This window comes from Myotis nattereri (assembly GCF_964212035.1).
Source record: "Myotis nattereri genome assembly, chromosome: 4".
Taxonomy (NCBI): Eukaryota; Metazoa; Chordata; class Mammalia; order Chiroptera; family Vespertilionidae; genus Myotis; species Myotis nattereri.
Window position 1 is genome coordinate 112,599,076 of NC_138079.1, and position 12,975 is coordinate 112,612,050.

General features: G+C 45.2%; 1 protein-coding gene across 2 annotated transcripts in view; it reads right to left on the reverse strand.

Moving 5' to 3' along the window:
* The window catches only part of IQCK (IQ motif containing K), a 123,160-nt gene that overhangs the window by 107,899 nt on the left and 2,286 nt on the right, over window positions 1–12,975 (reverse strand). For both annotated transcript variants that reach the window (XM_081089397.1, XM_081089396.1), the window contains exons 2-4: window positions 9,709–9,773; window positions 7,791–7,920; window positions 6,334–6,431 (exon numbers count right to left, since the gene is read on the reverse strand). In XM_081089397.1, coding sequence (XP_080945523.1) covers window positions 6,334–6,431; window positions 7,791–7,920; window positions 9,709–9,773 — 293 coding nt within the window. The remainder of the gene's footprint in view (window positions 1–6,333; window positions 6,432–7,790; window positions 7,921–9,708; window positions 9,774–12,975) is intronic.

The following is a 12,975-nucleotide window of genomic DNA, read 5'->3' on the forward strand; positions in this document are numbered from 1 at the left end:
AATTATTCTTTAGGTAATCTCTTCCCCTCCTTGCTTCCTTCTGAGATTCATCAGTCTGTTCCATGTTTCCATACTTCTGATTCTATTTTATTCACCAGTTTATTTTGTTCATTAGATTCCTTGTTCGTTTTTTTTTTATTTTTAGATTCAATTGTTGATAGATATGTATTTATTACCACTTTATTATTCATATTTTTTATCTTTTCTTCTTTTCCTTCTTCTTCCTCTTCTTAAAGAATACCCTTCAACATTTCATGTAATACTGATTTGGTGGTGTTCTCTAGCTTTTTCTTGTCTGTGAAGCTCTTTATCTGACCTTCAATTCTAAATGATAGCTTTGCTGGGTAGAGTAATCTTGGTTGTAAGTCCTTTCTATTCATCACTTTGAATATTTCTTGCCACTCCCTTGTGGCCTGCAAAGTTTCTGTTGAGAAATCAGCTGACAGTCATATGGACTCTACCTTGAAGGTTACTGTTTTTCTCTTGCTGCTTTTAAGTTCTCTGTCTTTTGCCCTTGGCATTTTAATTATGATGTGTCTTGGTGTGGTCCTCTTTGGGTTCCTCTTGTTTGGGACTCTCTGTGCTTCCTGGACTTGTAAGTCTGTTTCTTTCACCAGGTAGAGGAAGTTTTCTGTCATTATTTCTTCAAATAGGTTTTCAATATCTTGCTCTCTCTCTTCTACTTCTGGCACCCCCATGATGCAAATGTTGGTACACCAGAAATTGTTCCAGAGACTCCTTGAACTATCTTCATATTTTTAGATTCGTTTTTCTTTTTATTCTTCTGATTGGGTGTTTTCTGCTTCCTCATATTCCAAATTGTTGATTTGGTTCTCGGAATCCACTACTCTACTCTTAAATCCTTGTAAATTATTCTTTTCTTCAATTAGTGTATGCTTAATTTCTGCCTGTTTTTGTTCATGTCTTTGATATTCTTATTTATTAAGACCTTTGATGGTCTCATGAAGATTTTCGGGTAACCCTATAACCATCGTTTTGAACTCTGTATCTAGTAGTTTGCTTGCTTCCACTTCTTTGTAATGTTTTGTCTCCGCATTTTGGCTGCTTCCCTGTGTTTGTTTCTATGTATTAGAGCTGCTATGTCTCCTGGAATTGGTAGAGTGGCTTTGTGTAGTAGGTGCCCTGTAGGACCAAGTGGCTCAGCCTCCCCATCCCCCTGAGCTGGGCACTCTAGGTGTGTCCCTATGTGGACTATGTGCACAGTCTTGTTGTAGTTGAGACTTGATTGCTGTTGGCATCACTGGGAAGAACTGGCCTCCAGACCAATTAGCTGTGAGGACCAGTTGTGTCTACAGTGGAAGAGCTACTGTGCAGGAGACAACCCTTTGGAGCAGGACTTGCTTCAGTGGGGCTTTGGTGCTCACTGAGTCTACCCCTTGAGTGTGTCACCTGTGGATGTGTAGAGTTGTAATCTGCTATGGTCTGAAGCTGTCCACAGGGTGCACTGGGTCTGTGGCCTCCTGGGAGGTGCAAGGTCAGCCACTGCCTGGGCCACCTGGCAGGAGCTACAGAGGGATCTGCAGATGGCTGCTACTTTTATTGGGCTTGGAGATGCCCAGGTGAGGCCCTTCTGAGAAACAAGGCAGGCTGCTGCCAGTGCTGGGTCTTGGGCCTTTTGTTGATAGGTTTGGGGCATGCTAATGGAAACTCAGATATGGCTGCTAGTCAGCCCTGGGAGAGGGGCGGTCCTAGCACAGGAACAATGACCCCTGTAACCACCCCCATCTGGGAGAAAGCTGCCCTGAGTTCCTGCCCTGATGCCAGTTCCTGTCCATATGTCCCTGGTTCCCCCAATGCCGTCACACAGCAATGGAGCTCAGAGGAAGCGCGAAGTTCATGCACTGGCCCTTTAAGAGAGACTACCTCAGTCTCCAGCAGCCTTAGTGTCACTCAGCCACAATCTCCATTGGTTTTCATAGCCTGTAGTTACAGGGACTTCTCTTCAACACTGGAACCCTGGGATGGGGGTGTGGTGTGGGGCTGGGACCCCTTGCTCCTCACAGGGGGCCTCCCAATTGAAAAAACATCACATTCCACCCCTCCTACGGGTTTCAATGTGATTTCTTCTTTATTTCTCTAGTTGTGGGACTTCATTCAGCCAGATTTCAGGCGGTTCTGAATGATGGTTATTCTGTATTTTAGTTGTAATTTTGATGTGGTTATGGGAGGCGGCGAGTACAGGCATTTACCTACGCTGCCATCTTTGTTCTCTCTCACAAGAGATAATTTAAATGGCCCCAATAAGTAATGAATTATGCTGCTATATAATAGCCATTTGGAGTCCAGTTGTGGAGACAGAGAAGAATGCTGGGTTATTAATTCTGGCCAGTTATCAGTCAGTTTAAGCATGCATTTCCAATGATAGGGTGTGAGGAACAACTGAATCAAGAAAATGCAAGTCTGCGTGCAGATCTGGGTAACAGGAGTGCCACTTGGGTCTGACAAATGTTGAGATGTCAGTGCTCCTATATAATAATAGAGGAATATGCACATTGTCTGGGACACCATAATGTCACAACCGCTCAGCAGGAGGCATGCACAGCAGAAGCGGTTGGGTGGGGACTGCCATCACCAGGAGGGCCTCCATGCAGCCCAGCCCGGGGTGGCCCCTGGCGGAGGTGCATGCAGGCCTGCCCAGCGCTAACGTGATGCTGCCTGCGTGCATCCCCGCCCACTTTATTAATAAATTTATATATTATTTTCATATACATTTTACTAATTTCCTTTCATCTCTGACACTTCTATTAGAGAAAGGGGAAATAGCAATATTAAAATATTTCCTCTAATTAATCCCTTTTAATATGCACAAATTTTGTGCACTGGGCCACTAGTATAATTATAAGCCTTCAAAAATAACCATAAGACTACATGCCAGGGTGGGGTGAGGATGGAATGGGGGATGGAAAGGTATGGAAAGGAGGGAATCAGATTTAGTTAAGAAATCCTAAGTCAGGAAATAAAATAAGTTAATGGTAATTCACCCATCTTGCCTATGTGTAGTATTCAAAATACTGAGCTGCCCAGCCCAGCCTGGAGGGAACTGTGGCAGGACAGTTACATCCCATTATGATGCCGTGAGCATCACTAAATATAAAATATGTCCCCTCTTCCTCCCAGGCACAGGAGCACCTGTGTCATCCCTTTAATAAGAAACAGGCTTAGAGATTACTTAGGACACTCTGCAAGGGAAGCGTCGATTTTGAACTCCAGTGTGCCTGGCTGTCTTTAAAGTGTATTAATTCTTGCAAGTTTAATCCTTTGAATGAGCCACATTTTCTACATTCCTTGATCATTTAAACCTGAATGCCCCATGCAAGTACCCTGCAGCTCTGGTGGTCAGACTATTTTCATTAGTCCCAGAGGCAGCACATCTGTGGGAGGTCAAAGAGGAAATAAGAGTTGACACAGGGATCCCTCATTAATCTCCAATACAAATAGAAATTTCTCTGATTCTTTCAAAGCATTTTACCATTGTCTAGAGGCTAAAACTCTACCCCTTGTTACAAAATTATTGATGGGTAGACATTAGATATGCAACCCTCAATGTGAAATCTTTTTTGTTTAAAAAATATTTTTATTGATTTAAGAGAGGAAGGCAGAGGGAGAGAGAGATAGAAACATCAATGATGAGAGAGAATCATTGATTGGCTGCCTCCTGCACAACCCCAGTGGGGACTGAGCCCCCAACCCGCAACCCGGACATGTGCCTGACTGGGAATTGAAACATAACCTCCTGGTTCATGGGTTGAAGCTCAACCATGGAGCCATGCCAGCCAGGCTCAATGTGAAATCTTCAACATTGCCCTTTTAGCTGATTGTTGTGGCCTTGGAAAGGTTATAAATGAGAAGAATCACAGCTGAATACACTTGCATAAAGGCTGCACAATTGAATACAGCTGCCCTATGGTCTAAAAGTGAATTCCGACCAGATCCACTCTACTTGTTTTGCCACATCTGTTCTTATTTTAGAGGACAAAATGTTAAAAACAACCTTAGTTCACTATTATCCTTCACTACCAGGCTGGTTTTCTTGAGGGCAGGGCTGTATTTTGCCCCTTCCATGCCCCAGGCCTGACCCTGTGATCAGCACACAGTAGGGCTTATAAACATATGCTGAATAGAACTGAACTTGGATGATTTAATCTATTTTAAAATATTTTTAAACACATGCAAACAAAAGTTATTCACTTGTGCTCATTTCATTGTTTAATTATTGCATTCCATCCTTTGTGCAGTCCAATAAAAGGAACAGCACACTGAACATACTTTGGCCAACAGCAAGATTAAAATAAAAGTTCCCTTAAATGTGATTTGTGCGGTCTCCCTTATTTAGCAGTAGGTCCTAAAGCCAAAGACAAGGCCACCTGACAATGGCAGGCCAGGCTGAGGGCTCTGCGCTTGGCCTCCGGCCTCACTCCCACACACCTGGCCACACCCAAACCCTGTTTAATACCACAAGGGAGAGGAAGGTCAGTTTTGAGTAGGGGACAAGATTTAAGTTGTCAGGGAAAGCCAAATGAGCAAATGAAAAATACATAAGAATTAGAAGCAGTTTAGATTTTATAACCTAAGGCAACTCACAATCTGTCCTCCAGAAAATGGCTATGAATGAAAACCCGGGATTTTCTCTTGGACAACCTCCGCCTACCATTACTTGGGAGGGATGAAAGCCCAGGCCCCAGTAGCACCTGGCCTTGGTTGAAGATGTGCTTTGTGGCTCACTAGGTGGGCTATTGTAGGTAATATTCAACTTCTCTGAGTTCCAGGGGCCTCCTTCCTAAAAGGGCATTGATGTGAAGGGGCTCTGGCTTAGAGGGTGCGGGAGGGGAAATGAGAAGATCTGACCAGTGCGGACCTCAGAGGGCAAGTGCTCAGGGACACGGCTCTGTAGCATTCGTCCCAGCACAGTCATCACAGCGCAGTGAACCGGCAGGTGAAGGGAGCCTTAGGCCTGGAGCCTCCTCTGTTTACTCTCCTTGAGCAGAGCACCCCCTGCTGTTAGTCCAAGGTGGTCTTCCCTGGTTCCCTCAGGACCTGGTCTGTGTTGGCAAGTCAGGGGAATGAGGCAGGATGGAGGTTCCCTTTGAATTCACCCAGGCCTCAAAACTAAGCATTTCTTCTAGAATAATATCCAAGTATTGTCTCCTCAGTTACAGAAGTACCATCAGGGCAGGATCCCCTTCTTGTCAGTGAGCCTGCACTGAGGGGCAACCAAGTGGTGACACCATTACCGGGAGTGCTTTAAGCTTTCAAGACCCTGGGGCCATCAAACAGACTGGATTTGCACTGTGGTTACTGCCTTTTTTTTTTTTTTAGTATCATTTTGCCAAGTGCTTGGTCAATATTAAATGTTGTTGCTATTTTATTCTTTCCATGTGGGTCACCCAAAACTCTAGTATTCTAACAGTGCAGGGAACACACATGGCCAGCGTGTCCTGTCACATGCAGAAAAGAGGGAGTCTCTAAGGGTATTTATGTGAGGCTGTGCCAGGACTGGAACTCAACTCACACAGGTGACTGGCTGCAGTGGGACGATGACCAGTACGTATGAGTACCTGCTGGGCAGGCCTCTCCTGAAGCAAGGTCCATGCATGGCATTTGGCATGAAGGGGAGGAGGGAGAGGCCAGAGGTAGGCTGATGAACCCAACACGGGAGAAAAGCTAAGGAGTAACAAACCGGAGAGTAGGCCCAAGAAACCTGGCAAGTAACCCTCCAGAACCAGTGGCCAGCAGAGGGCAGGGCATGTGTGTGCACAACTCCATGCCAGGGCTAGAGCTGAGTGACTACCTAAGCACAGGCTCTCAACTCTCAAAGGGGTCACTGTATTGAGAACAACCACTTGAAGGTACTGAGGTAAGGAGTTATCATATGATAAAAATGAATATTTACAAATCCTATATAATAAAAGGCTAATATGCAAATTGACCAAACAGTGGAACAACCGGTCACTATGACGAACACTGACCACCAGGGGGCAGACGCTCAATGCAGGAGCTGCCCCCTGGTGGTCAGTGCGCTCCCATAGGGGAGCCACCACTCAGCCAGAAGTTGGGGTCATAGCTGGCGAGCACAGCGATGATGGCAGGAGCCTCTCTCGCCTCAGCAGCAGCTCTAAGGACCCTTCAGGGGATGTTTGATGTCAGTATTACTTGAGCCGGGCAGACCTTAGCCAGCAGTCGGACATCCCCCAATGGGTCCCAGACTGTGAGAGGGTGCAGGCTGGGCTGAAGGACCCTCCCACCCGCCCCCCCCCCCTCCCAGTGCACAAATATTGTGCACCGGGTCTCTACTAAAGAAATAAAACCACTGACCTCAAAACATTTTTCTTTCTTTGCCTGGTGAAGCAGGCTCGCTATACCGGGAAGCAGAACTGGAAAGATGAACGTTTCCAAATATTCTTTGGGGGAACCTGAAACAAACAATAAGATGCCCAGCTGAAGATCCCAAAGGGCTGTCATCCTGATGGTCCTTGGGGGTGCAGTGAAGGAAACTTTATTCAGTGCAAAACAATTGTGATACAGCATAGCTGTGGGGCAGCCTGGGGCCAGGTCCCTTTCTGGCTAGACAGCTCTGCTCTGCACTGTTCAGGTGAGACATCTTTGGTGTTTCCACTCAGCTGGGGACACTCAGCCTTCTGTGTAAAGGGAAAGTGGGCTCTTAGAGCCAGAGGGGCTTCTATAGACAGAAGTCCCAGACCCTGATCCCTGATTGGTCTGTCCTCATGCAAATGAGGGATCCAAAGCCTTGTCATTTGATTGGTCCAAAAGGCACTGCCCTGATTGGTCAGAATAGAGCTGGTCTGGTTGGTGGGGGCTACACAGCTCCAGTTGGATGGGGAAAGCCTCAGTGCTATGGGTTGAAATAGGATCCCAGGAACTCCTTTATAAGGGTTAGCAGAAACAATGCAGGTAGGCAGTTCAGGGTGGAGGTAGGCATTTCAGTGCAATCTTCTCCCTAAAGCATTGCTTGTGTGAGAGGCCCCTGTTTAGCAATGGTGGCTGGATTCTGCTTTTATCATTTGAGCCCAGTTAGTTACTGGAAACCCTTTTAGTAGGTGTCTTCTTTCTCAGGGTTTATGACCAAGTTAATCTGGGAGAAACATTTACTTCTGAACCAGAAAAAGAACTGTCCAGGAAATAACATGGCCTTCAGTATTACTTGAGGCTGCTGAGTGGGGCACCTCTGTAGTCCCATGAGGGTTCAGGCCAGGCACAGCCAGGCCAGTGAGGCTGGGGAAATGAGCACAGGATGTGGGGGGAACTAAAGTCAGAGAGGAACAGAGGGTACAGTGGAGAGAGTCCCATGGCCACGGTCATGATGGCGCTGATTGCCAAGGCCCAAAGCAGCGCGAACAGAACAAAGCAGCAGGAGAGGTCCTGGCCCCAGGAGGCCCAGAGGAACTGGGGCGCAGGCAGGAGGCCCAGAGGAACTGGGGCGCAGGCAGGAGGCCCAGAGGAACTGGGGCGCAGGCAGGAGGCCCACGTCTCTGGCTTCAACCCACAAAGCAGGGCAGCAGGGTATTTTCTTCTACTTCTCACATTTTTGCCCTTCTGTATTTAACACAGAGTCAGAGTATGCCAGCTACTTATCATCATTACATTTCAACCTTAAAGATAAATCAATGGAACAAGGCTACTTCTTTTAATAATTAAAACAAGAACACATTTGTTATTTAAGTAGTCTCTCTGTCTGTCCATCCCAACCCCACCTTGTGGTTTTGCAATGTTACAAACTCCAAACTAGGAAAGAGGAAATCTTCCTTACTTACAGGTTTTGGGATCAATTGTTTCCAATTTTATTTGAGTGCAAGGTATGTGTGAATCTGTGGCCCATTGAGGAAATGGGTAACGGTGCTCTGCACTGAAACCACGGAAAAGTGTTTCTTCCATCGGTGAAACCTGCAGGAGTGGGGAAAATCAATTCATATAAATACAGTGGGGCCTTGACTTACGAGTTTAATTTGTTTCAAGACCAAGCTTGTTAAGGAGCTTGGTAACTCAAATTACTCTATCAACTCAATGCAAAAAATCGGCTGAGAGACAGCTGGTATCTCAAAAAACTCGTTAGTCGGGACAATCGTAAGTCAAGGCCCCACTGTAGCTTAAATAATTGCATTTTCTTTTATAACCTAACACAGGAATACAATTCTGCAACAGACTTTACGTTCTAGGGGGGCATATTAAGCACAAGTCTTAGATTTCTTCCCTCCTGAGACACATAAATGGCCAACGAAGAATACTCCTCTAATAGAAGAATACTAGGACCATCAGTGGATGAGAGATGTGCCAACATTTCCAGAAGAAACAGGAATTAAAGTTGTCATCAGGTAAGAGAGGGAAAGCAGCCACCCAGAATCCACAGTCTGAAACTGCCCGGAGGATGGGAGTCCATCTTCCCACCAGGATTCCCAAGGGCTTCATGCTCAGGGTTCAAGTCTTCAGAGGGTGAGAATGAAAAGGGAATGGTAATGAACAAGAGGGTTAAGTGAAAATCTGGCTGGGCCTCCACTGGTCTGCTGCCCACATTTTCCCTCTGCTTGCTTCTGCCCCCTCAATATGTGTAAAGCTAGGCTCACAGCAGCATTTTCTATCCAGCTCTCCTTTCCAATGGCTCTTCTAAAAACAAATCTAAAAAACAGCCTTGGAAGGAGTAGAACTACTCAGGGTGCCATGCTGGTGGTCAAAAGATTAAAAAAAAATGACCATTCATTTGGAGGCTCCCTGCCTGCGGACCCTGAATAAAAGTCTTCCAGCGTCAGTCACTCCCGTGAGCGCTCAGCCAGTGATTCTACTCACAGAACAGATGTATCTAGAAAACAAAGCTATCTGCACAACAGTAGAAGAAAACCATACCAGCCAGATAGAAAAATCCACTCGGGCCCCCATTTTAAATTCTGAATAAACAGTCAAAGCTTCCCACACAGATAAAGAACATCAACAGCATAAACGACAAAGATCAAGATCTACAAAGAACAACTGACCTGGGAAGAAGCACAAATAATTCAGGGAAGGGACTGTGGTTAGTGTCTGCAGAGAAATGTGAGAAACAGTGCATCCATAAAGCAAGAACAGGACGCCTTGAAAAAAGAACAATCCCAGGCCAAGACAGTTCTTAGACAAGGTTCTGTGACAGCAGCAGCTGTAGTAATGGACTGGAAATCTAGTCTTAGGTTTGGGTCCATTCCTGTGACTCCGCTGAAGTCCCTTCATCTCGCAGGGTCTTGCTTTATTTTAAACTCCATTAAGTTCCTATTTGCTCCAAGCAGACTGTGCGAGGGCCTCTTCCAGGCTGCTGTTCTCGCCCTCCTTCCTTAATGCAGGTGTCTTCTTGCCTGCTGGGGCACGCCTGGGGAAAACTGCCCTCTCTGCAACTGTCCCCAACATGGACATGTGGTGACTCCACTGTGAAGGCCTTTCTTACCCAGGATCTCATTTGAGCCACACAGAGGCACTGTGAATTAGTCTAGGATTACCTGATCCATTTAACAGATGTGGAAACTGAGGCCTAAGAAGTTATGAAGTGCCCTTCAAGTCACACTGTTAGAAGCAGAGCTAGGACTGGCCCATGTTCCTGGTTCTAGCTCTAGTGTCTTTCCTAACTCATGACACTGTGTGACAGTCCCCAGCTATCAGTACTGTTCTCACTTGAGAGCTTTTCATTGAAGGCTCAGGTGGGGCAATACTCACGGTAATCATGGCTTCTTGTTTGATTTTGTATCCCTCTGGGAAGGGAGGCAGCTCAGCTTCATACTCTAAAAAGAGTGGATGCAAACCATCAATTCCATACTCAATTGCAGTTTATGATGTAATTTTCTTTCCTCTAAGTAAAAATTCTTGTTTTATCTTGGTTGGGGTTTTTAGAAATGAAAAATAACTGGCCATTACAAGTTAATAATTAATGTGAAGTACCTTATTTAAAATGAATGAGATAATTATTCACTTGTGTGAAGAGCCCAGGCTTTATGTAAAGAATTTAAGACTTTTCCTGAGAGTACGACTTTAGATTTTGACCCCAATTATGTAACTACAAGAGACTGAGGAGGGTCCTAGGAAGAAAACAGCATCCAGGGAGGAGAGGGGAGAGAAAAGGAGGAAAACGTGAGGGCAGGGCAGAAGCAGCAGCAGAGGGAAGACTCCCGTGCATAACTGGAGAAGCCAGCCCATTAGCCCTCACTACTCAGAGCACGGCCAGACCCAGCAGCACCTGCATCCCTGGGAGCTAGAAATCTGCATCTCAAGCCCGCCCCAGCCCTGCTGGACTTAACCTGCATTTAATAAGACCAGGGGGCTTGCACTGTACCCACACTGACGTTGGAGAAGTCCTACTGTAAGCGCCAGCAGTTTCTCATCCTTGCAGCACGTTAGAATCACCTGGGAGCTTTTTGAAACTACTGTTTTGGCCCAATCCCAGAAATGTTGATTCAGTACTAGTAGGTCTGGGGCAAGAGCCTGGGAATCAGTGCTTTTAAAGTCTCCAGGTGGTTCTCATACGCAGTGAGGTGGAGTACTACTGCCAGGTTTCAAGGCTGATCACAGCCCACCTGTTGGAAAGCTTCATGCACAGAACAGTCCACACGTGCTCTGCAGGTGACGCTGCTGAGAGAGGGCAGAAAATGCTCACGGACATTTTAGTTACACCTCCAGGAAAGACTGACACAAGTATTTCTGGAAAGGTCAATGTCGTATAGTTGCTTTGCACTGATGAGAGAAAACAAAGTTTCTGGGCAAGAGGACATTAATGAAATATAGTTGTCCTGGACACAAGTTTTATTTCATTATCTAGTTCCTTAAAGGACAGTAGAGCATTTCTAAGCAAAAACATTTTTTAAAAAATTCCTAGGTAGCAGGTTGGAGACAAGTATACTAGGTGGCAGGTGATAAGCAATTTTGATTCCCAAAATAACAAATTATCACAAACTTACTTAAAACAACATAAATGTATTATCTCAGCTCCTGTGGTCAGGAGTACTGAGACCAAGGTGTTGGCCCTGGCTGTGACCTCATCTGAGGGCTGGGTCCTCGGCAAGCACCATGGTTGTTGGCAGGACTCAGTTTCTGTCAGTCTGGGTCCCCATTTCCTTGTTGGCTGTTGGTGAGGACTGCTCTCAGCTCCTAGAGGCTGCGCTCAGGGCCTTGTCACAGGGCAGTTCACGTGGTCATTCACTCATTGCAGGCAAGCAGAAGTGTCTTCTGCTTCAATCTCTTAGTTGAGAGGTGCTCACCTGATTAGGTCAGGCCCACCTATAATGATCTCTCTAATTTAAAGTCAACTGATTACAGACTTAATTACTTCTGAAAAGTCTCTAAACAGCAATGTCTAGATTAGCGACTGAACAACTAACTGGGAGGTAAGTGCACTCAGTGAACAAAATACCGGCTCTTCCACAAAATACCGACTTCTGCGCATGGGCCACAAAGTTTCAATCGCACTGTACGTGCACACCCGCACGTGGTATTTTGTGGAAGAGCCACACTCAAGGGGCCAAAGAGCCGCATGTGGCTCGCGAGCCGCGGTTTGCTGACCACAGCACTAGGGGAATTTTTGGGGCTGGGCCACTAAGAATACTGCCCATCACAGTAGTTCTAGCTCTACCACTTTTTTTCCCTTTCAAACAAGCATGCAGATTCACCCTTTCCCCAACCTTTTGAGAATCACCAAAATAGTGTGAAAGCTATTTATCTGAACTTAAGATATATACAGCTCTATAGCTTTATCTGATTACCAGAGCTTATTGTAAGAAAATTCCAAATAATACAGAGATGTCATGTAAAAAGTATAAATCACACATAATGTCTTTATAACCAACAGCCATTGTTAGATTTGGCATAGGTCCAACCTAATCTTTCCAATGTACTTACTAATATACATATGTAATACATTTATTTACTTTAGATCTATACTAGGTCAAATCATCCTAGAACCTGTAACAGTGTCCTTTTTCTTAACAACTCATACTACTTTTACCCTTTTTTGAAATTTGTAAAAATTAATCTCTTTAATAGACTGTGTTTTGTGACTAAATTACCTGGGTCTGTTTGTGCTCACCATCATATTCCCACAGAATACTTCTGAATGAATGAACCAAACAGTATGGAAAATTACTTTTGACCCTTGACCTACTGACTCATTCACTGATACTTACTGAGAGCCCACTCTGTGGAATCTTTCAGGGCTGCTGCAAGTATCATGGGCCACATTTACTCAGCCAGTGTGCTCTTTTTAGTTGTTGTTAACCCTCACCTGAGGATATTTTTTCCATTGATATTTTAGAGAGAGTGGAGGGGTACAGAGAGAGAGAAGCATCGATTGATTGCCTCCTGCACGCAACCCCGCCCCCCCACCCCCGGGATCTAACCTGTAACCCAGGCACGGTTCATGTCTTTGACCAGGAATTGAAGCCAAGACCCTTCTTTGTGCTGGTCGACGCTCTAACCATTGAGCAACATCACCAGGGCAGGGAATTTGCTTTTTAAATGTATATTTCCTAACAGAATGTAATACTTACCTCGAAGATAGGATTTCCCCCAAATCCTATTTCTCATGTTTGTTGTGAGAAACTAAATTTACTATGTTTGTTATAGAAAACTGCACTTGTTAGAATGTTTTAAGAAATTGGGCTTATTCCTCTAAGTTATAATAGTCACTAGTGTGCCAGTGTGTACAATTTACCATCTTGATCTCGTTAACTTCATGCTGTAACTCTATCAAGTCCCTTGTTTTTCAGAGAGCACCCTTCCTCTTTGCTTTCTCCCTACAGGCCTGTTTGACTAAAATAAATCTCACGATTCTAAAACACAATGCAAAGCATGTTTCTTTGTCAACAATAACACATATGTATTGAGCACTTCTAAAATGTCGGGCACATGCTGAGCTCCTCTGCACACACCATCCTGACCCTCACAACAGGCAGGTACAGGGTGACTCCTCTCATAGGTGAAGCTGGGCAGTTTCGC